The following is a 22,102-nucleotide window of genomic DNA, read 5'->3' on the forward strand; positions in this document are numbered from 1 at the left end:
GGGGTCTAAGATTTTTACTGTGGGTACTTTAAATTGATAGCTGGTAACCCTGCTGGCAGAGTTCATGGCTTCATAATTTGGACAGCCCCAGCTGTTAGCTCTCAAAGAGGGCCCCGACTTTCTCTGGTGATGCCTGGTTGCCTTGAGTATCCCCACAACCCTAGATGCCTATTTCGTTCTGTCTGGCTGTTCTTCTACCTTGGATGTTGCTCTTAAATTTCTCTTTGGAGGTCCATATGATCACTTTACTGTTTCTTATTCAGAACTTTAGGCCTGGGCCTATATATAATGTATGGTAATTGTATTTTTTCAATATTGTATTTAAAATTATGGAAAGACATGAAAAGGCACCAAATGGCTAAAAATATTTACATTTTTGACTGAATTCAAAGTAAATTAGCTGTTTTGTTTTCTCTTTTTAAATAGGGTTACACATCTTTTTGGAATGATTGTATATCATCTGGATTACGTGGCTGTATGTTAATTGAATTAGCATTACGAGGAAGATTACAACTAGAGGCTTGTGGAATGAGACGTAAAAGTTTGTTAACAAGAAAGGTAAGAGGAGTACTAAATAACATATCCTTTTTAAAGAGTTTGTGCTGCCTAAAAATGAAGAATGTGTCTACTAATAGCTTTCAGGAATGAAAGAGGAAGTTGATTTTAAAGTTGAGTCTTTATTCAATCATGTTTCCATATATATTTTTTTTCATTCTTAGTTTCCTGGTTCTTTGTACATAATGAGTAATGTAATTCATTGTCAGGATAACTGGCCATTGCATCTTACATTTTTAAAAAGACTCAACTTTATATGCTGCTTCTGAAAGCCATAATTTGGAAAAACTTGACATAACTTTATGTTAAATTCAAAAGTGTTATTGTGCAAATTAACCTTCCATGGATTCTTGGTCTTGTTAGCAGAATATAAATACTTTTCGGATCTCTGCCTTCTCCATTGTAAAGGCCTGTGTAAATAGATTGGCTAGTTTTTAGAATTTTTAGCTAAGTCTCAGATATTCAAGGCTGATTCTCTTCTAGTCTGTCATTGTGTTTCTTGGGGACATGATGTTTCAAAACTGGTTTTTCCTTAATACAGTGTCCTAATGAAATCCAAAAAGATTTAGGTCACAACTGAACATTTTTTGATTGATGTGCTTACTATAGAGAGTAATAATCCTATAGGAAAGAAAGCCATTAATGATTCTTGAAAATTATATGCTAAGTACACATGGTATAGCAGAAAATATTTCTCACGGGATTTTGAAATTAAATCTAGTCATCTAAAATAAAATCAAATGAGCTGACATAAGATTTAAAAAAACAATGTTTGCTGTGCAAACATAGAATTATGTAAGATAAAACCTTATGAATCTGCTGTTATAGTTATCAATGAAATATGCACATAGGTTGCTACTAATTAAAGTAATTATGAGTAATTTTGCATTAATGTTATGGAGCTCAAATGATATTATTACTGGTCCTTTGTACTAATATAGATACTTTTGTTTTGGTTTTGTATTGGTTATCAACAACTTGTTTTACCGTTAATTTATTATATTTATTTAGTGCTTAAGTCTGCTATGCATTGTGCTTGACCCTGGGGTTACAGTGGTGACCAAGAGACACATGTTCTCTACCTGCGTGGGCTTATTATTTCAGTCTGCTGGTTTGTGTGATCTTAATGAATAGTTGATATGTCTTTTGGGAAAATACTCTAGTATGATTTAATTTATTCACTTAAAGCATTTACTGATTTTTTTAAGATAATATATATACAGTAGCTATCATATTATGTGAAAAGGCTTATAACGAAAAAAGCAATCTTCTCATCCTTTAGTCTTTAGTCCTGCTTCTGGGAGCCAACCATTCTCCATCCTTGTATTAGTTTCCTAGGACTGCCTTAATAAACTACTACAATCTTTGAATATTAAGACAACAGATATTCTCTCTCAGTTCTGGAGGCCAGAATGTACTGTGGTCTCATTGAAGGCTTTGTTTCTTGCCTCTTCTAGCTTCTGATAGCTCCAGGCTTTCTTTGGCTTCTGGCCACATCTCTCTCTGCTGTCTTCACATAACCTTCCCCTGTGTGTCTCTCAGTTGTATATTTCTCTCAAGGACACTTTCATTGAATTTAGGGCCCATCTGGATAATCTAGGACAATCTCATCTCCATATCTAATTTAACTTGATCTACAGAGACTTAATGGGGATTAGGTTTGGGGGTTAGGATATGAACATCTTTGAGGGGGCCACCATTCAGCTTGCTACAGTTTTCTTAGTTATTTCTTTTGGCATTTACTTCCCTATTTCTAAATAAACTTTCCATCTCTTGTTAAATTGAGATGCTGTTTACTTTCTATTAAAGTAGGTGAATATTTGGCTCTTACAGACCACTTACCTCTGCTCTCCCCTATCTTCCCAATAGAGTTATATCAGATTTTTTTGCAAAACAATAATGATTGTTTTAAATTATTACAACTGTATTAATATTGTCTTCTGCAGAGTTAAATTATATCCTATCATATGCTCCTTTTTTTCCCTAGAGTTAATCTCTCTTTTTAAAGTTTTCTATGTAGCTGTTTTTTTTTTCTTACATGGTCCCTCAGAGAAAAATTAGCAGTATTAATTTTCTTGTGTTCAAATACGTCATATAACTCCATAAAATTTGCTTTGTGCTCTAGCCTGGACTGGTTTATGCTTTGTTCCGCTCAGACTTCTGTCATATTTTCACAGCTTTCAGCATCTTGTTTTCTGTATCTAATATTTTCTTTGACCCTTGTGAGAGGAAGCTATTTTGAGATTTTGCATACTTCGAAACGCTGCCTCAGTTTTATTTGACAGTTTGGGAATAGGATGTTAGATTTAAATTATGTTTCCACAGAATTTTGATGGTATTTCCCCTTGTCCTCTAGTTTACAGAGTTGCTGTTAAAGTCTGGTGCCCTTCTGATTTTCATTCTTTGTATGATACCTATTTATTTCCTTTCTAGAAGTCTTTGAGATCTTGTTTATCCTTAGTGTTCTGAAATTGTATGATATGCTTTGATGTGAGTCTTTAAAAATTCATTGTGCATGAAACTTCATTGTGCACTGGCTCGTTCAGTTTGGAAATTTGTATCTTCTGGTTTTGAGAAGTTTTCTTAAATTTCTTCTATCTTCTCTCCATTTTCTAGACTGCTATAAATTGGATGTGGACCTCTTGGCTGCTTTTCCCCCCCGACTTTTGTTTATTTCTCAGCTTTGTTGAGATATAATTGACATAATTAACATTCTCTTGGCCTCTTTTATCTCTTAACCCTCTGCTGAGTTTCTTTTTATGGCTCTTACATTTTTTTATTTTCAGGAGCTCTTGTTTTTTATTGTGGCTTCTCGTTCTTGTTTTATGGATGTAACATCTTTTTTAAATCTCTGAGGATATTATGGCTCTTTTGAAAGTTTCTTTTATCTGTGTTATGCATGTTTCATCAAAGTTCTTTGTCTCTGTTGTTTAAGGCTTTCCTTCAAATGTCATCTTTGGTTATCTGTTCATATTTAAGAATGAGACTCCCTCCTCTAAGGGGGAAAAAAGAACTAAGTAGAAATTATATGTGCGAGCAGAGAATATTTGATAGTGGGCTACATGTTACTGAATTTTGTTATGGAGTTTAGAACTTACTCTGTGAGTCTTTGAAGAGTTTTAAGCAGAAACAGTGGAATGTCATGATAAGATTTGCTTTTTATAAAAAATATACTTACTGTGGAAAAAAAAGATGTAAAATATCTCAACTTAAAAATATTTATTGCAGACATGGTTCCATAGTGTAGTGGTTAGCATGTCTACTCTACTCGCAGAAGGTTCTGGGTTCACGTTCCAGTGGAGCCGTGGTCCATGGACTACGGCCATGCCACCTTGAACAAGCCCAGTGACTGATCTCAGGAACTAATAAGCAGGGTCAGGCCTGGTTAGTACTTGGATGGAAGACCACCTAGGAAGACCAGGTGCTGTAGGCATTAAAAAAAAAAAAATTATTGCATGTTAATATTTGGCTATACTGGGTTATATTAAAATTATATTAAAGTTACATTAAAATTAATTTTACCTTTTTCTTTGCCTTCTTTACTATAACTGAAAAATTTAAAAAGGTTTGTGGTGTACATTTTGGTCATACTGTCTCAGAAATAGGTATCGTATGTACTTTTTTTAACCTTTCAGAAGATTGAGCGAAAAGGTAAAGGACACTTCGAGGATAAATTTGAGAGAAGATTGTTGCATTTAAAAAATGATACTGTTAAATTTCACATTTTAATAGCTAACATTACTGTAACATTCAAATTTGATATTAGAGAATTTCAACTAAAAATTTTTTGCTGAGGCAAGAACATTAATGAAAGCTATAAGAGATCTACTTGGGTAAAATAGTATAACATTTTTCTGTCTTATCCCCTAACTCTGAATTTTCCATTCTTAAGATGGATTCTGTATCTGTAATATAGTTCACAGAAATATTTGTAGTATTTAAAATTTTATGTCATCTCAAACCTATTGCTATTTTTTTAAATGTTCATGCTAGTTGTCAGAATTTTCAAAAAGCTTTTCTCACCCCCAGAATTATATTTCATCATTTAAATCTTTGTATTTTATTGTGGTATAAACTCTCGGCTCCAGTTTATCTTAATTTTTACTGCTAATGTTAGCCAGTTGTTTTAATAACATTATTGAACAATGTCTCTACCAATGTAAAATGCCACATTTATCATATACTGAATTCTTACATAAAACTGAGACTGTTTCTGGAACTAATAAATGTTTAAAAAATGCATTTGTGGATCAAATAGCCCATGGTTTAGTAACAAAAGGAACACTTGGGGTTTTAACTGTACTGAATTATTTGAGTAATTGTTTAAGTTTTTCGTTTAAAGAGATCAAGTCAGAGAAAAGGAAGCAGCAGATCATTTCCTTGTTATTGCTTGCATTTTAGGTGATCTGTAAGTCTGATGCCCCAACAGGGGACGTTCTTCTTGATGAAGCTCTGAAGCATGTTAAGGAGACTCAGCCTCCAGAAACAGTCCAGAACTGGATAGAGTTACTTAGTGGTAAGTTTCTGTGTGTAAACTAAAAACTGTATTCTGTTTAAAAGTTTTTTGTAAAAGTTTAAAATCCTTTTGAAAGAAATGCAGACAAAATAACCAACAGCTTGTTTAGTTTTTAGGCAAACTTTACAGTTATCAGTTACTGAATAGGGGAAATAGTGGTTTAAAAAATTTCATCCCCTTTCACCAGATTGAGCAGATGCCAAATGAGTTGTAATGTTCTTCCTTAGAGCTCTCATCATTCTTTATCAGAGTTACCTCACACTACCTTATTGTGGACAGGTTAGTTAAACTGTGGTAACAAACAACCCCCAAACTTCAGTGGCTTAAAACAGCCGTTTAATTCTCACTTATATGGTAAGTCGGTCACAGACCATTTCATTCTCACTCTGGCAGCCAAGCAAGTGGAACTGCCACCATCTGGAGCATTGTCAGTCACTGTTGTAAAGGGAAGAAGAGCATAGCAGATCACTCAGACTCTTAAGTTTCTGCTCAGAAATGACGCACAATTTAGGTTTCATCGGTCAGAGCAAGTCACATGGCCTCCCTAAGTTTAAAGAGATGGAAAAGTGCCACTGTAGTGGGGAAGAACCTGAAATATTTGGTTGACAGCACTAATGACTTCATTTATGTTATTTGTGTATTTGTCTAACCTTCTTGATAGAGAGCTCCTTGAGTATCGGCCTAAGTTGATCTTCCCTTCTGTTATGTAAAGCATAACTTCTGCATGCAGTTGACCCTTGAACAACATAGTCCACTTACATGTGGATTTTTTTTCAATAAATACTATAAATGTATTTTCTCTTATGATTTTCTTAACATTTTATTTTTCTAGCTTTATTGTAAGAATACAATGTATAATACATATAACATAAGAAGTGTTAATCGACTTATTGGTAAGGCTTCCGGTCAGCAGAAGGCTATGAGTAGTTAAATTTTGGGAGAGTCAGAAGTTATATGTTAATTTTAACTGCATAGGGTTCGGTGCCCCTAGCTCATGCATCTTTGAAGGCTCAACTGTACATGTATTGTTATTTTATTTCATGTTCAAACATATTGCTGCTTAGAGCAACTGTTTTAAGAATGTAGACTTTGTCAGAAATTGGTAAGTAACATAATGACATTTTTCTCACTTATAAATATTTTCTAAAATAAGTTCTAGTATGAGTATGTTCTGTCAGTAAGAGAGTTTGAGTTTTGCATGTTTTTTTTAATTTAAAAATTGAATATACATACTCCATTCTTGGCTAATAGGGCAATAATGGGCATTTTACACTTAGGGCAGGGTTCATTCTTCCTTCTTTTTGAGAGAGAACATAAATTTATTTACAAGATTGTCTTGATTATTTTGAAATTTTGTACTTGACCACCCTCTTGTAGATCTGGTAAAGTTTTGTACCTCACTGAGAGAAACGTTAACTTTACCCTTTCCCCCTTTGTGCTTAGGATATAGGTGATATCTTAGAATTTCTTTTGCAAGAATCTTTTAAATTACTTTGCTCATTTGATGAAGATTTCTTTGGTTAAAACTAGATACTATAATTCATAAATCTACTTACTCAGCACATACCAATGCAGTATGTCACCGTGCCCAACTCAGTGTTAGCCCTCTTTGGAATTAGCCTTCCACTTACACCTGTCAGCAACATGCAGCCATCCAACTGACTGACTCAGTGAGGGCCCTACTGTTAACTCTATATGTTAAATGTTAGCAAATATAATTATTTTTAGATAAAGGTGGAAGTGCTAATAACTTCTAACTGTACCCTAATGGATCATTTTGTATATTTTTTGGAGATAACTGACCTAAGCAGTCTTTGGGTCGAGCTCATATCGTGCTGCCATTGTTGACCACTATTGTTACTACAAATCACAACTTGTAATTAGGTTCTTAATTGGCCAAAAGGAGGGTTTCTCTAAGTTGTTGGTGGTGGTGGTTATTATTATTATTATTTTGTTTTTTATTTTTTATTTTTTGGCAAATAAATTACAGTGCTGAAGTTCTTTTTATGGAATATAGTGGATATTGCCTTAATGTTAGTGTTATTAATATCCACTTTGGTGTCACTTAGCACTATGGAGATGTTCTCAGATGTTCCATCCATCAGTGATCTCTTTCTAACATCTTTGTGCTAACGGAACCTGGGGCTTTGGTTTAATAATGTCTTAGGTCATCTAATTTCCTTTGACAGTTTATATACCTTAAATTGAATTCCTACCAATGAATTTATTAATATGAATTCAGTTAGTATAGCATTCAAGGAGGATGAACATCAACTTGATTCTCAACTTGAGCTGATGTTGCTCTGTTCTTAGCAGATTGAGGAGTGAAAAGATGGCAGCAGTCTAAGCTTTTCTCAAAAGTATTTAAAAGCAATCAAGATTTTGTAAAACTGTCCATTCGAATTAGGAATTTGAGTAAACTGTGAGGCTAATACTTAGCAAGTCATTTTTTTAAACAATGTCCTATAAAGTTTAGAATGGTTATCAGTGCCAATGCCAGAATATCACCTCTAGCATCTTAGTTGCATTTTCCTGACATACATTAAGAGTGAACCATAATTTCAGCATAAAAGAAAGGAATCCATAGTGGGAGAAGAAAAACACATTTCTTTTAAATTAAGAAAACATCTATTTCCCACCTGGTACTGATGGTAGCTTGCTGATTTTTAAAAAAAAACCATTTTTTTTTTTATTGTGGTAAAATGTACACAGCATATCCCTTACTGTCTTAACCAATTTTAAGCGTTCAGTTCTGTGGCCAGCTTGTTGATTTGTAAATTTTTAAAATTTTCAGTTGCTTCAAGATAATGAGTGTTATCACATACCCGTTAGTGCAGCAATACTGACAAGTGTGCTGTGAAACTTAGAAGTGCTTCCAGACTGAAAGAATCTTGAAACCCATTTGGGGAACGGTTATATATTTCTAATACTTTGATAACAGATTAGAATTTAGTAGTATGGTTCTCTAAGTATAGTAGCTCAGAGAAAAGAGAAATCCTTGGGAACTTTAGTAGTTAGAGGAGGAAGTGGAACGTGGTCTAGGTTTTTGAAGAGTCAGAATGAGACTGAAGGAAGGAATTGTTCCTGTTTAGAGGGATTAGAGGGAGTGGTAAAATGAGTGGGCTATCCTTACACAGCTAAGTTGGCTTGCTACTTGATTTTTAAAACTTAAGTATTGTACTACGTTGTTGAGGGTTACTTGCATAGGTGGTAAAAGAGAATAACACAAGTCGTTCAGGTTGTTACCTCTGAGGCAAAGGACATGGGAGGCATCTAAGGTCCTGCCAGAGGTTTCTTTGCTGGGGTGGAGGAGATTCTAGGGGTTTGTTTGATTATTACTTACACTGTACATCTGTACATGCTAAAACTACTGATATATTGTAAATATATATCTTGATAATTTAAAAAAATTAATATACATATATTTGAGGGCAAAGACTTAAAAATATTTAATGATTACTTTTTTAAGAATAATGAATTTCTGGTTTTCTGAAATCTTAAGACATGTAGTTGATCAGTTTGGTCACAAGGTGTCACTAGATTGCCAAATTTATAAACATGCTTTTAGTTTTGTAACATGTCAAGGAAGACAGTTTTTTTGTGTGTATGTGAAATTGTTTAGGTACCTGTCAGTATGTCATTTCTGCCAGAGTAATTGTTGAGCAGTGGACATAAATAACCTTTGAAAAACTTTTCCTCTCTATATATACTTCTCACAATTTCCTTTATAGAAAAGTGAACTATAAATAAATTTTATACATATTAAATTTGTATAACTTACAGAGTCTCTTCATATAGGAGTGAATAATTTAGGGACTGATGAACAACAGTACGGATCACAGTAACATCCTTTAATCTAGAAATTTAGTAGCATTCATTCATCAGGCATTTATTACAAATTATTTAAAGTTATTTAATATTCTGCTTAAATTGAAGCACCTAGGTCTTTAGTAGTTAGTATAGGTACTATACCAGTACCTATTACAGTATCTTCTCTTTACTCATCCAGCTAGCTTCCTTCTATCTTAATTTATACTGGTAGTCCTGAAAGTATGCTAATCTCAGGGTGACTTTATTCTTTGGTTTTAGCTTAGTTTCATTCTTTTAAAATAAAAAGCAGAAACGTTAGGATGCCAAGACACTTTGCCCACTAAATTATTTCATTATACCTTTTTTAGGGGTGGTCCAAATAGAATTAAACAATATTCGCATGTTATACTTTCAGCCTTCTGCTTATGAGAGTTCTTCATTCTTTCAAATATCTATGGAGATCTGAATAAGTTTTGCTGAAGTGAGCATACAAAGTTTGCCCTTTTCCGGGGAACTGCTACAAAAGAGGATGATATCTGAGTCTCTTTTTATTACTTCCTCTGAGGCAGAAATAATGGCCCGTAAGAAGGTCCAGTCAGAAATGGAATACCTTATTTGAAGGTGGGTCTGTCTATGTGAGGATCTTCTCATTTTTAGTAGCAACACTAAACTATAAGTTAGCATATTTTGGAATTTAGAAATTCTCACAGCAACTTTATAAGCATTACTGTTCCATTGGTCACAGTATATAAGATTTCATTGTGAAAAAGATGTGGATAAACCTCAGTTTGACTTCAGTACAATAGACAGTAAATCATAAACTGCTAATCCCACTAATTTCCCATGAGAAAGAAAAAAATTCATTGTTTAGCAGCATTAGAGGGATTTTTCTTTTTTTAAGGTTTCTCGGAATAATCTTGATTCTCTTTGTTTATTGTTTGGGATTAGATGGCCAAGATAGTCTCTGAGGCATAGAATACTTTCCTATTTGATTAGTGAATTGCTAGGAATAGTACTTTGAGAATTGACTTATCATTTTATAAGCATAGTTAATAATTTATCATAGAATTGAAGTAGTGCTTTTTATTGGCTTTCACATAAATGTAGCTATTAAGTTGTTTCTTAGTTTAAATTTCTAAAAGTTAATTGAGAGTGTCAGAAAACAAGCTAGCCAATTCTAGCCTAGTGACTTAGACTCCCTACCACCTGCCAGTGACATTAGAAAACGCAAAACAAAACCAAGTCTGGTGAAAAGTGCAGCAGACATTTATTGGGGAGACAGTGGGTTTTATATGATTAGGTTTGAAAATCTGATAGGGCCCCAAATATATTTCAGCTCTTCTCTTTTTTGAAGTTACCAAGAAAGTTGAGTGCAGCGATTGTTTTTTGTAGAAGCTAATTTGCCAAAGGTTTTTTATTTAAAAAAGTTATGTGTTTTTTTTTAAATGCAAGTGGTGACTTCAATTTACTTAATGTATGGTACCAACTTTTCATTATTTGATCGTTTTTTTTCAAGTGAAATGCTCTAAAAATCTCAACTTCATATGATCTCATGTGTTTTTTAAAGCCACTGTGTCTTTGTTGATTTTCTACCTCAGTGATCTGTCCATTGATGTCAATGGAGTGTTAAAATCCCCTACTATTACTTTATGATGTCGATCCTCTTTATGTCTGTCAGTATCTCCTTTTTATATTTAGGTGCTTCTTCATTGGGTACATAGATATTTACAGGACTTATATCCTTTTGTTGGATTAATCCCCTTATTACAGAATGCTCTTGTTTCTTGCTACAACCCTTTTTTTAAATTGGATTAAATATTTTTATTGTGGAAATAATATGTAACTATTTCCAGTAATCATTGATATATATATATCTGTAATACTTTTTCTTATAAAAATACTTTTTTATATTAGAACCTGTCAAAAACATGTTACTTAATACATGTAAACCACTATAAATTTAGCTTCTGATTTCCAGTGTGGATATTATATTTGTATTTAATTAAATTAATCTACAAGGATTGGCTTTATAACATACAGTTTCTAATGCCCACATTTCAGTTTAAAACTTCTTTCTCTACAATATCAGCAAGCGTCATGTTGTTTGACTCTTACATATGGTAAATTTATAGTTAATGTTATTCTTTGACTTTTTATTTAACATCTTTATTGATATATATATAGCTGTTGTTTTAAAATCTATTTTGTCTAAGAATTGCTACCCCAGCTTTTGTTCCTCTCATTTCCATTTGCATGAAATATCTTTCTCCATCCCTTTACTTTCAGTCTGGGTCTGTCTGTTAATCTGAAGTGGGTCTCTTGTAGGAGCATACGTTTGGGTTTTGTTTTTTATTCATTCAGACACCCTGTGTCTTTTGATAGGAATATTTAGTCCACTTACATTTAAAATAATTGTTGATAGATAGTAGTTATTGCTATTTCATTGTTTCCTGATTGTTTTTATAGTTCTTTTCTATTGCTTTCTTATTCTCTTGCTCTCTCCTTTTGTACGTTGATGACTTTGTATAGCATTGTTTGGATTCCTTTCTATATTTCTTGTATATTTCTCTTATAGATTTTTATTTTGTGGTTACAGTGTGCTTCATATATACCAGACTATGTATATAGTAATCTGTTTTAAGTTGATAGTTGCTTAAATTAAAAAATATTTTAAAACCACTATTTTTACTTAACTTCTAAGTATTTATGTTTTTGTCATTATCTTCTACTTTTGTGTGTTCCTTTAATTTATTGTTATAATTACACACGAACTCCTACTTTTGCCTTTTAACCTTTGTAATAGTTTTATAGTTGTTTGATCCATATCTTTTACTAAGTGCCTTTGTCAGTGACAATTTTTTTCTTTTCCTATTTTACTTACATATATATATATATATTTTTAATTCCCACCCCCACTTCCACCCCTGACCTACGGATATTGCCGTCTCCCCTTAAGAACTGAATGTCTGAAGGCGGGGTGTCTCCTCCCACACACTCATAGCGTGCACCCTGGGGCCTGGTGCACTCGGGGTATGGACTGTGACTCTTTTGGGGCTCAAACTTGGGACCTTCTGCGTGTAAAGCAGACACGCTAACCACTACTCTATGATACCACCCCCATTTATTATACTTTTGATCTCTTTTTCTTAAAGAAGTCCCTTTAATATTCATTGTAATACTGGTCTAGTGGTAATGAATTCCTTTAGCTTTTTCTTGTTTGGGAAACTCTTATCTCCTTTAATTCTAAATAATAGTCTGGCTGGGTAGAGCGCAATTCCTTTCTGGCCTGCAAAATTTCTGTTAAGAAATCTGTTCACATTCTACTGGGAACTCCCTTGTAGGTAGGTAACTGCTTTTTTCTTGCTGCTTTAAGATTCTCTCTTTGTCTTTAACCTTTGGCATTTTAATTATGTATCTTGGTGTGGGCCTCTTTTGGTCCATCTGGTTTGAGACTGCATTTCCTGGACTAATTATATGACTGTTTTCTTCACCAGGTTAGGAGTGTTTGGTTATTATTTCTTCACGTAGGTTTTCAATCCCTTGTACACCCTCTCTTCTTCTGGTACCCCTATGATGCGAATGTTGGTACGTTTGACATCCCAGAGGTCCCTTAAACTATCCTCATTTGTTTTGATTCTTTTTTCTTTTTGCTGTTCCGATTGTATTTTCTGCTTCTTTGTCTTCCAGATTGCCAATTTGACCCTCTGCTTCATCGAATCTGTTGTTGATTCCTTCTAATGTATTCTTCATTTAAGTTATTTATTCATTTCTGACTTCATCTTTTTTATGGTTTCTATCTTCATTTTTATGTTTCCTAGCTTTTAGTCAACGTTCTCACTAGATCCTCTATTCTCCTATGTTCATTGAGTATCCTTATAACCAGTGTTTCGAACTCTGCTTCTAGTAGATTGCTTGCCTCCATTTTGTTTAGTTTTTTTTTCCTAGACTTTTGTCTTGTTCTTTTATTTGGGTCATGTTTGTTTGTTTCCTCATTTTGGCTGCCTCCCTGTGTTTGTTTCTATGTATTAGATAGTTCTATGTCTCTCAGTCTTAGCAGAGTGGCCTTATGTAGTAGGTGTTGTGTGGGGCCCAATGGCGCAGTCTCCCGGGTCACCTGAGCTGGGTGCTCTTGGTGTGTCCCTTTGTATGGGTTGTGCGTGCCTTTCTATTGTAGTTGAGCCTTGATTCTTGTTGGCACATCACTGGGTGTGATTGACCCTCAAGCTGTCTGGCTGTAAGGGCTGGTCATGATTACAGCAGGTGAACTATTGTTTGGGGGCTGACCCCTTGGGGGGAGAGTTGCTTTAGCAGAGCTCTAGTGTTTGCTGAGTCTGCCCTTTGGGTACATTGTTCGTGTAGGTGATTGGGTGGTCTCGTGTGGTCTGAAGCTGTCCACCAGTTCCGTTGGTTCTTGAGCCTCTTGGGAGGGGCTCCAGTGCAGGTTAAGGTCAGGTACTACTTGTTCCAGGCTAGGGGCTATCTTGTAAGAGCTACAAAGTAATCTGTGGTTGGTTGCTGCTTGTGCTGGGCGTAGAGGCACTTGGGAGAGGTTGTTCTGCAAACAGGGTGGCTGCCACTAGAGCTAGGCTTTAGGACCTTTTTAGGGGCATCCTGATGTGAACTGAGGCCAGCTGCCACACTCATTGGGTTTGTGGCTGCTTAGTTGAGGCTACATTCTAAGCCAAGGTCGGCTGCTGTATATGTCAGAGTTGGGGCTACTTGATGATAGGTATAATGCAATTTGAGACCTGTTGCTGCTTGTGCCAGGCTTTGGGGTAGCTTAGCAAGTGGTACAGGGCACACTGAGGCCAGCTGCAGCTTGTTTGGGGTTTGTGAACCTTTGAGAGATTTTAGGAAAGTCCACACAGTATGAGCTGAGGCACACTTGTCTATAGGAGCTGGTGGAAGAGCTTCTAGATGTGTGTGTTGGTTGGGGTGGAGTCTCAGGGACTCACCAGGGCAGGGCGAACAGTGTTAGCAAGATAATGGAGAGCTCAGATTTGGTGTTCACCTGCTCTGATCTGGCTGGCTGAGATTAGGGCTCAACAAAGGAACATTGGTGCCTGCCAATCCTTTTGTCTCCAGAGAGAGCCTTTCTGACCCCTGCCCCTAGTTCTTCCCTTTATGTCCCTGGCACTTTTTGAGCTGCTGTCTCTCGAGTTCAGAGTGAGTGAGTGTTTGAGCAAGCAAGTCTGTGCGCAGACCTTAAGAGAAATGTCTGGGACTCCAGCAGTCCTCTGTCTTCATCCGGATGTAATCCCTGCTGATTTTCACAGCCAGAAGTTTTGGAGATTCGCTTCCCAGCACTGGTGCTCTAGGCTGGAGATACTGGTGTCGACTGGGACCTCTCACTCCTCAGGAGGGACCGCCACAGCCAAAATACATCCCTCCTGATTCTCAGTCAGCACACTGTGTGTGGGACCAGCCCATTCCACGTCTCCACCCCTCTTACTAGTCTTGTCGTGCTGCCTTCTATATATCCTTAGTTAGAAGACTTCTGTTCAGCAAGTCTTCAACGATAGTTGTTCTGTTATTAAGTTGTAATTTTGATGTGGTCATGGGAGGAGGCAAGTACAGCATTTCTTCCTCCACCCTCTCGACCGGAAGTCAATACCTATCATTTCTAACTTCTGAAATCTTTTGTTTAGGTGAGACGTGGAATCCATTAAAACTGCATTATCAGTTAAGAAATGTGCGGGAACGATTAGCTAAAAACCTGGTAGAAAAGGGTGTACTAACAACAGAGAAACAGAACTTTCTACTTTTTGACATGACGACACATCCCCTCACCAACAACAACATTAAGCAGCGCCTCATCAAGAAGGTTCAGGAAGCTGTTCTTGACAAATGGGTGAATGACCCTCACCGCATGGACAAGCGCTTGTTGGCCCTCATTTACCTAGCCCATGCCTCCGATGTTCTGGAGAATGCTTTTGCTCCGCTTCTGGATGAGCAGTATGATTTAGCTACGAAGAGAGTGCGGCAGCTCCTTGACTTAGATCCTGAAGTGGAATGTCTGAAGGCCAACACCAACGAGGTTCTTTGGGCGGTGGTGGCAGCATTCACCAAGTAACTCTGCTCAGAATGAAGTATTCTCCTTCCTCTCATGTAAACCAGTAGTTTTTCTTCTATTGACTTCTGGTTTTCTGCAGTTTGTATTTTCCCACACTATAATTGGCTTTTATTTTATGAAATAGTAAGTGGCTTTTTAAATATATATATATATATGTATGCAGGATTCTGCTGGTACGAGAGGCCTTCCTCTTTCTGTTTTAAAAAAAGTTTTACTGCCATATTGGCATTCCATTCCTTGTTGCCATTCTCACCATTACCTGTTTGGGGTTTCTGGTATGCTTTGACTTTCAAAGTACCTCCAGTCTCCTTACATGCACATCTTTTGGATTACCTCAGGTTGAGTTGTTCCCACATGTGCATGCACATCTCATATTCTGCCTACAGTTCAGACGGAAGTCACAAAAAGGCCTTTAACTCACCAAAGGTAAATATCTTTATCTATTAGGACATTTTATACATAGACCTCAGTTGAGATGTATACTTAGCAAAATTATTTTTAAATTGAAACAACACAGTAAATAATATAAAATGCCCCTTGGATTTTGCTTCCCATACGAATCTATTATAAGACTTGTTATAATTTTAACTATTAAATCACAAAGGTCCAGTCGTTTCACAAAGCCAGTTTGGGATAGGCTGCATTCCAGTTATGCTGTATATAGTTTGAATTATATATAAATTGCCCCTTCTGGCCACACCACCTCCATCTTAGTATTTTGCAGGATTTAATTAGTTGCACACCTGGTGCCCCTCACTTGCTTTAGTCATTATTTGATGGCAAAATAGACCCCTCATCATTGAAGGAGAGAGAGGTGTGTCTGGTCCTGATATTTTTTTAGCTGTGCCATTCATGGCACTCTTTGCCTATGCATCTCCTTTTTGGAATGATTTTTGAGTCTTACTGTTTTTATCATTTCTGTAGGGAAGAGGCTTGTGACCAGTACTAATCTTGAGTACAGTTTTTTCTTTTTTTGACCATAAGTAAATTAATGTCTGCTCTTAAATGTCATTTATCGACTCACACTTTCTTGGGGAAAAAAATTAAATGTCAGTCCTAGCAGATTTTGCATGTAAATTGTTAGCAAGTGATGACTACAATTCAGATGATTAAGAATTTTGTAACAGAAGCTCTGCTATGTTTTAATTTTTATATACAATTATGATAATTAGCACATTGTAAGAATATAAACCTTTGCTTTTTAAAGTTTATTTTTACTATTTCTTTATCACTGTTTATCATATTACCATTGGTTTCATAATGTAAATACTATATATTGAAAAAATGTCAAATTTTGTATTACTGTAGTTCATGTTAATAGTGGGGCTTTCAGGTGTTTAGAGATTTTTTTGCTTAACAGTCAATGCAAAAGTACTAGATGGTGTATAACTCTAGAGTTGAATTTTAAGGGATTCTCTAATCTGTATACTATCTTTTTAACTGAAGTAATAAAATAAACTATGATCTTGAAAGTGCCTGAATCAGAGCAAGCATGTCATTTGTATTTTTGTATTCCATCCTAGTTTTCTGAAGTTTTACTTAGCCTTAGTATAGCATGGTAATATTTTAATGCAGGGGTTGGCAAGCTTTTCTTATAAGGCCAGATTTTAGGCTTTAGGCCATATATGGTGTCTGTTGAAACTGCTAAACTCTGCTGAATGGAACTTGCCATAGGCAATACAAATAAATGGGCAAGACTATTCTACTGAAACCATATTTATAGAAACAGGCAACCGGCCATGAGGCAGTAGTTTGCCAGTCCCTCTTTTAAGGCATGTAAAAAGACAGATTTTCTATCCACTAAAATAACCTTTACCTCCAAAAATGACACTGCTGATGGTAACTAAGTATAGAAACTATTTGTTTATAGTTTCCTCCCATAAAATGGATACTGGAAACTGATATTAGTATCCTGGAATTTCTTTTCAGGTAAAGATTCATTGTTTTTCCCTTGAAAGGATTTTGGGTGCGAGGCAATGGATATTTCTAAGGGATTCTTCACTTCAGCCTCTGTTTCTCAAGCAAGGAGAAAAGGGCCTCACCTGAACTTCTGTCAGTGTTAGAGCGGAGTGCACTCACATCTCTCCTCATGTGTGGCCCCAGCTTCAGAACATTTTTCTATATTCAGAGGAGAGGAAAAGTAGTACAATCTGGAGGAGAGAGTGTTACCTAGAACTCTTTTTCCTATAAAATGCTGCTGCTACTGTCCTCTTGAAAGCAGGAATGAGGCGATTCCATGGAAGTAATTATTCTGTGTGGTAGAAGCAGTATTTCCACAGTTTCTGCTATGTCAGATCCAAGAATCAGGTAGTCAGTTTTAATGTAAGACTTACATAAAGATCTGCTGTGCAAAAGAGTTAGTTGCTGTGGCTTTTTGACTTCTTCATATGTTGTTGAATTGAGACGTGTTCCTTAAAATAACCTGATCTCTGGAACAGTGCTCTAACAGAATAGAGAAAGGAAACTTGCTGAATGCACGTGCTGTGCCTAGGTAAGTATTTTATACCTCGTTTGATCTCCCCAAACCCCAGTTACTGTCTTCATTTAATGCAGGGTAGGCTTGGAGAGGATGATTTGTCCAATCTCATGTTATCTGGTAAGTGTTTGAGGTTTTAATCCTGAAGTGATTGACTAACAGTAATGGCATTCAACTGCAATTTATCCTTATTTGGGCACTGGGAGGGGGCTTCTTTTCTGTAAGAGACAAAAATAGAATAGCAGGCATGTAAACAATTCTCATGCTTATATAAGATACGATAAAAGGACATCCCTGCTTTATTCTAGTATCTTGGTATAATTACATAAATTACCTTTTAGGGATGAAAAAGTTGACCAATTCTATATGTTCTCAGAAGAAAAAAGCATTGTCAGATGTCAAATGACCAAGAAAACCTCTGGCCTGCTCAGGCAAGATTGCCCAGTGGTCTCTTGACACATTCCTGCTCAGTTCTTCCCACTGTGTACAGACAATACTCTTTAAGAATACCAAACTTTTGAATTTGATCATCACCCAAAGGAAAGTGAAACAGTCTGGTGTCTGACTGCTTCAGCAGCAATCTAGGACCAGTAAGTAATGACATCCAGCCTGATGATCATGACTGCCAGGTGTGGAGACCACGAGTCACAGGTATATATGTGAGGTATTTATTTTATGAATTTCAATTCCAACTTTGTGATCTTTCCATCTTGTATTAACTTATTATATATTGTCAGATAATATTGTTCCATTTCACTTTCATCCAGATCAAGATGACCAGCTGACAACTCGAGGTAATTTCCAATTTGTCTCAGCCCATTGGGTCCCATATATCTGGCTCTTGTAGGTTCTGCACAAATGTCATATGTTCCTTAATAGTACCAGTAAGATAGTTGTATTAATATTCATAACCTTGCAGGCTGTCCTTCAGAGGGGGTATGGATGGGAACATAGTTAATGTGTGATATGTACAGTTTCTCAGGCCAGTGTTAGAATTATATGGTATTTACTTGTGATAACTATGGTGTGCACTAGCATCATTATATACTGGTGTGCAATTTATTTTTCGCATGCATTTGTGGAAAGCTTTCAGAATAAGCACTTGTCATTCTTTTTAATTATTTTTGGTTTCATTGTATAACTTTGTTAAATCTCCCATTAATGGATATTTGGATTGCTCTCATGTTTTTCATTATTGCAAACAGTATTTTAATGTACATATGTCTTTGTATAAAATATGTTATTCCTAACTTCTGTAGGAGGAATTAATAGAAATGAATTTGTTCAGACAGTATACCTTTAAAATGTATAAGGTAAAGGCAAACTGATTTGTAAGATGCATGTTAATGAACATTTTGACCAATAACGTAGATACTGGTTTCCCTACACCCTTGCCAATATTGTAGAGGGTCTCATGAATCCTCATCTTTGCCAAGCTAATAGAGAATTACCAAATTGTCTTAATTATTGGGGGGTTGATTATCATATACTGTCTTTATTGGTAATTTATTTTTTTCTGTGAATTACCAATTCATGTCTTTCATCTGTTGTTCTAATGGGCATTGATTGTTTTATATATTGATCAATTAGGACTTTTCATATATTAGGGATGTTTAACCCCGTGTCTGGATGCAGTTGGTTTTCCCAGTCTTTGGAGTTGGTATATGGTAAGTTTTTTGTTTTTTTTTTTCCTTAAACATTCAGAAAAGTATTAGGTGCACTGCTTGAGCATGGAATCTGTGGAGACCTTAACTGTCCTGCTGAAGATATTGGCCTGGTATTCAGATTTGGGATGTGTGTAGATCATAAAAAATCTTGGGCTGTGATTAAATATAACAAATATAAAAATCATATAAACATACATAACTTATAAATGCATATGTATACAGACATTTCATATAATTTTTTTATGGTTAATATACAAATGGAAGATCACATAAACAAGTGCATAGACTAGCGAATTATTTTAAGGCAAATATGTTTGCAGCCGTCACTCAGGTCAAGAGATAGAACCTTGTCTTCCATCCGGCTGTTCGAGGCTTCCTCCCAATTATAATCTCTTTGTTCCAACCCAGTGTGCCTCTAATAATTTTGTACTGTTTAGTTTTTCATTTAATGTGTCTTTAAGTTTCTCTAAATGTATATCTCAGCTCTCCTCGTTTTTCCCCTTGTAAAATATTTGTTGATGAAATTTAGTTTTTCAAAGTTTGGATTTTGCTGATTGTATCTACATGGTATAGTTGAATGTGTTTTTCTGACGTCTGTATGTCCCAAGAATTGGTAATTGGACCTAGAGGCTCCAGCAGATTCAGGTTGATTCGTGTAGGCAACACTGTTTTATGGGTGATGGTTTACTCCTCTATCAGGAAGCACGTAAAGTTGCTCTTCTGTGTTGTTAGTGGCCTTGCTGTTCAGTTCTTAGATCCTGTGATTTATTGGGGTTGCAGAGTGATGAAATTTTAATTCTTGTCATTTCTTCTTTGTTTATTAGCTAGAATATTTCTACAAAGAGAAACTCACCTTATCTACATTACCTTTTAGTATAGTTCATAGAGGAAAGGTATAGGATACATTCCACATTTTATTTACCAGTTTTCAAAGTAGAGTTGGTTCCCTAGCATTCTCCAAAGGTGATTGATTAGTTTTTATTAACTCTTATGAACTTATGGAAAAAAACATTCTTTATCATCAGTTTCCTTAATGAGAAAGAACCAAGATTCTCTATATGGAAAAGTGAAGGTACAGAGGGTAGAAAAACGTTGTAGTTCTAAATTTGAATAGGAAGTATCAATATAAACTTAAGAGCTGTACTTTTATTTTTTTCCTTTATTGTGGTAAAATATATGTAACATAAAATTTACCATTTTAATGAACCTCTTGTAGTTGTGCTACCTCTGCATTGTAAGAACATTGCCATTATATACCATAAGCTCTCTCTCTTGACTCTTTGGTCTTAACTCTTCATTTAAATATGTGCTTAATGCTCACCACCATTCCTTATGTCATCGTATATGCAGTCTTTTTGGTGGTCCTGCTCATTTGTTAGATTCTTCAGAAAGGGCCTGTGAGAATAACACTCCTGTGGTTTTCGTATGCCGATGACGGTTCATCTACATCCTTTTGTGTGAATGTCAGTTTGTTTGGATAAAAATTTTCCAAAACCAGTTATTGAATAATAGATTTTCTGCCTCTGATTTAGAATGGTCTCTTTAATTTTTTTTAATTCAGAAATACTATATATACATATATTTGGCTCTTTATTTCATTCCATTGGTTTGCCTATCTAGTTCTTTGGAAGAAGAGCTGCTTTTTTAATTATAGTAGTTTTTGATAATATTTTAATAGGGCTAGTCCCCCTCTAAATGCTTTTTCAAAATTATTCTGGCTATTTTTACATGCTTATCCTATCAAACGGACTTTAGAATAATTTTATCAGTTTGAAAAATTCATTAGAGATTATGGTTGGATTCACATTTGTAAATTAGTCTGGGGAGAATTTCAGTCTTTATAGTACCAAGTCATCGTAGCCATGAATAAGCTATATCTATCTCCCCATTTGTTCAAGTCACTTTTTTATATCTTGTAGTAGAGTTGTCTTCTTTTTAGGCGTGCCAGTCCTCGCTAAGGTTAAATATATTTTTGCATCGCTGTTGTGATTAGGTGTTTCCTTTCATATGTCCTAATTGGTTATTTATATATAGGAAAGCTCATTTTGGTGAATAATTTTTGATAGCCACCTTACTAATTCAATATTTTAATAGTTTTTAAATTGATCTGCTTATGTTTACGTGTAACCAACTATATGATCATGTGCAAATTATGGTACTTTTTTCTTTTCACTATTTATACCTCTGTTTAAAAATTTTGTCTAATTGTTTTGACTTGGACCTCCAGAACATTGTTATTCAACAGTATCATCTTTTTTGTATATATTTCTGACTTTAATGGGAATGATTCTGGATTTTTTTTCATTAGAGTTTGATGCAGGCTTTAAAAAAGTATCTGTTGACATCTTTCACAGTATTTTTTATCGTCCCAATAATATAATGAAATATATTTATAGATTTCTTAACTTCAAGCCATTTCATGCATTCCTTGAACTAACATCACAGGCTTAGTATTTCCTTTAATGTCTTATTGAATTCTATTGGCTAACCTTTAATCAGAATTTTTGTTAATTTGTTTTGTCCATTTTCATTATATTCTAAGCATCTTTCAAGTTCCTTTTCAATGTTACTAACTTGGATTTCTGCATTGTGATTTGACTTGATGCTTCTAATATGGCCTTGTTTTGGTAAGGTGGTCTCTTTAGTTTCTGTTCATAGTTCTACCAGATTCATATTAACCTCATTTGACTTTATCTCTTTGATCTTCTTAGAAGCCACATTCTCTAGAAAGTACATACAAAAGTTTGTGTTCATCATTTTCTTTTTATCTACCTTTTGCATATTATGTTTTAACACTCTCCTTCCACCTATCCCAGTTCTGTATTCATGAAAGGACCCTCCCCAAACCTGATTGTTTGGTGTGAGGGAAGTGAGGTTTTTATCTGAGCCTGCCTTTTGCCCAATAAAGCTCTGTTTTTTTTAAGCATTGTTCAGTTTATCCCTTAGGGTGAGGGAGGAAAGTTGGATACCAGCTAATCTTAATCTTTATTCAGATACTCATAATT

At 35.3% G+C, this 22,102-nt stretch overlaps 1 protein-coding gene across 1 annotated transcript in view; it reads left to right on the forward strand.

Moving 5' to 3' along the window:
• The window catches only part of GOLPH3 (golgi phosphoprotein 3), a 38,153-nt gene extending 21,713 nt beyond the window's left edge, over positions 1–16,440 (forward strand). The window contains exons 2-4 of the mRNA XM_039842731.1: positions 427–558; positions 4,957–5,071; positions 14,530–16,440. Of these exons, the coding sequence (XP_039698665.1) occupies positions 427–558; positions 4,957–5,071; positions 14,530–14,954 (672 nt within the window). The 3' untranslated portion in view covers positions 14,955–16,440. The remainder of the gene's footprint in view (positions 1–426; positions 559–4,956; positions 5,072–14,529) is intronic.
• The last annotated feature ends 5,662 nt before the right edge of the window (positions 16,441–22,102 follow it).

This window comes from Pteropus medius, unplaced genomic scaffold, assembly GCF_902729225.1.
Source record: "Pteropus medius unplaced genomic scaffold, Ma_sr-lr_union100, whole genome shotgun sequence".
Lineage (NCBI taxonomy): Eukaryota > Metazoa > Chordata > Mammalia > Chiroptera > Pteropodidae > Pteropus > Pteropus medius.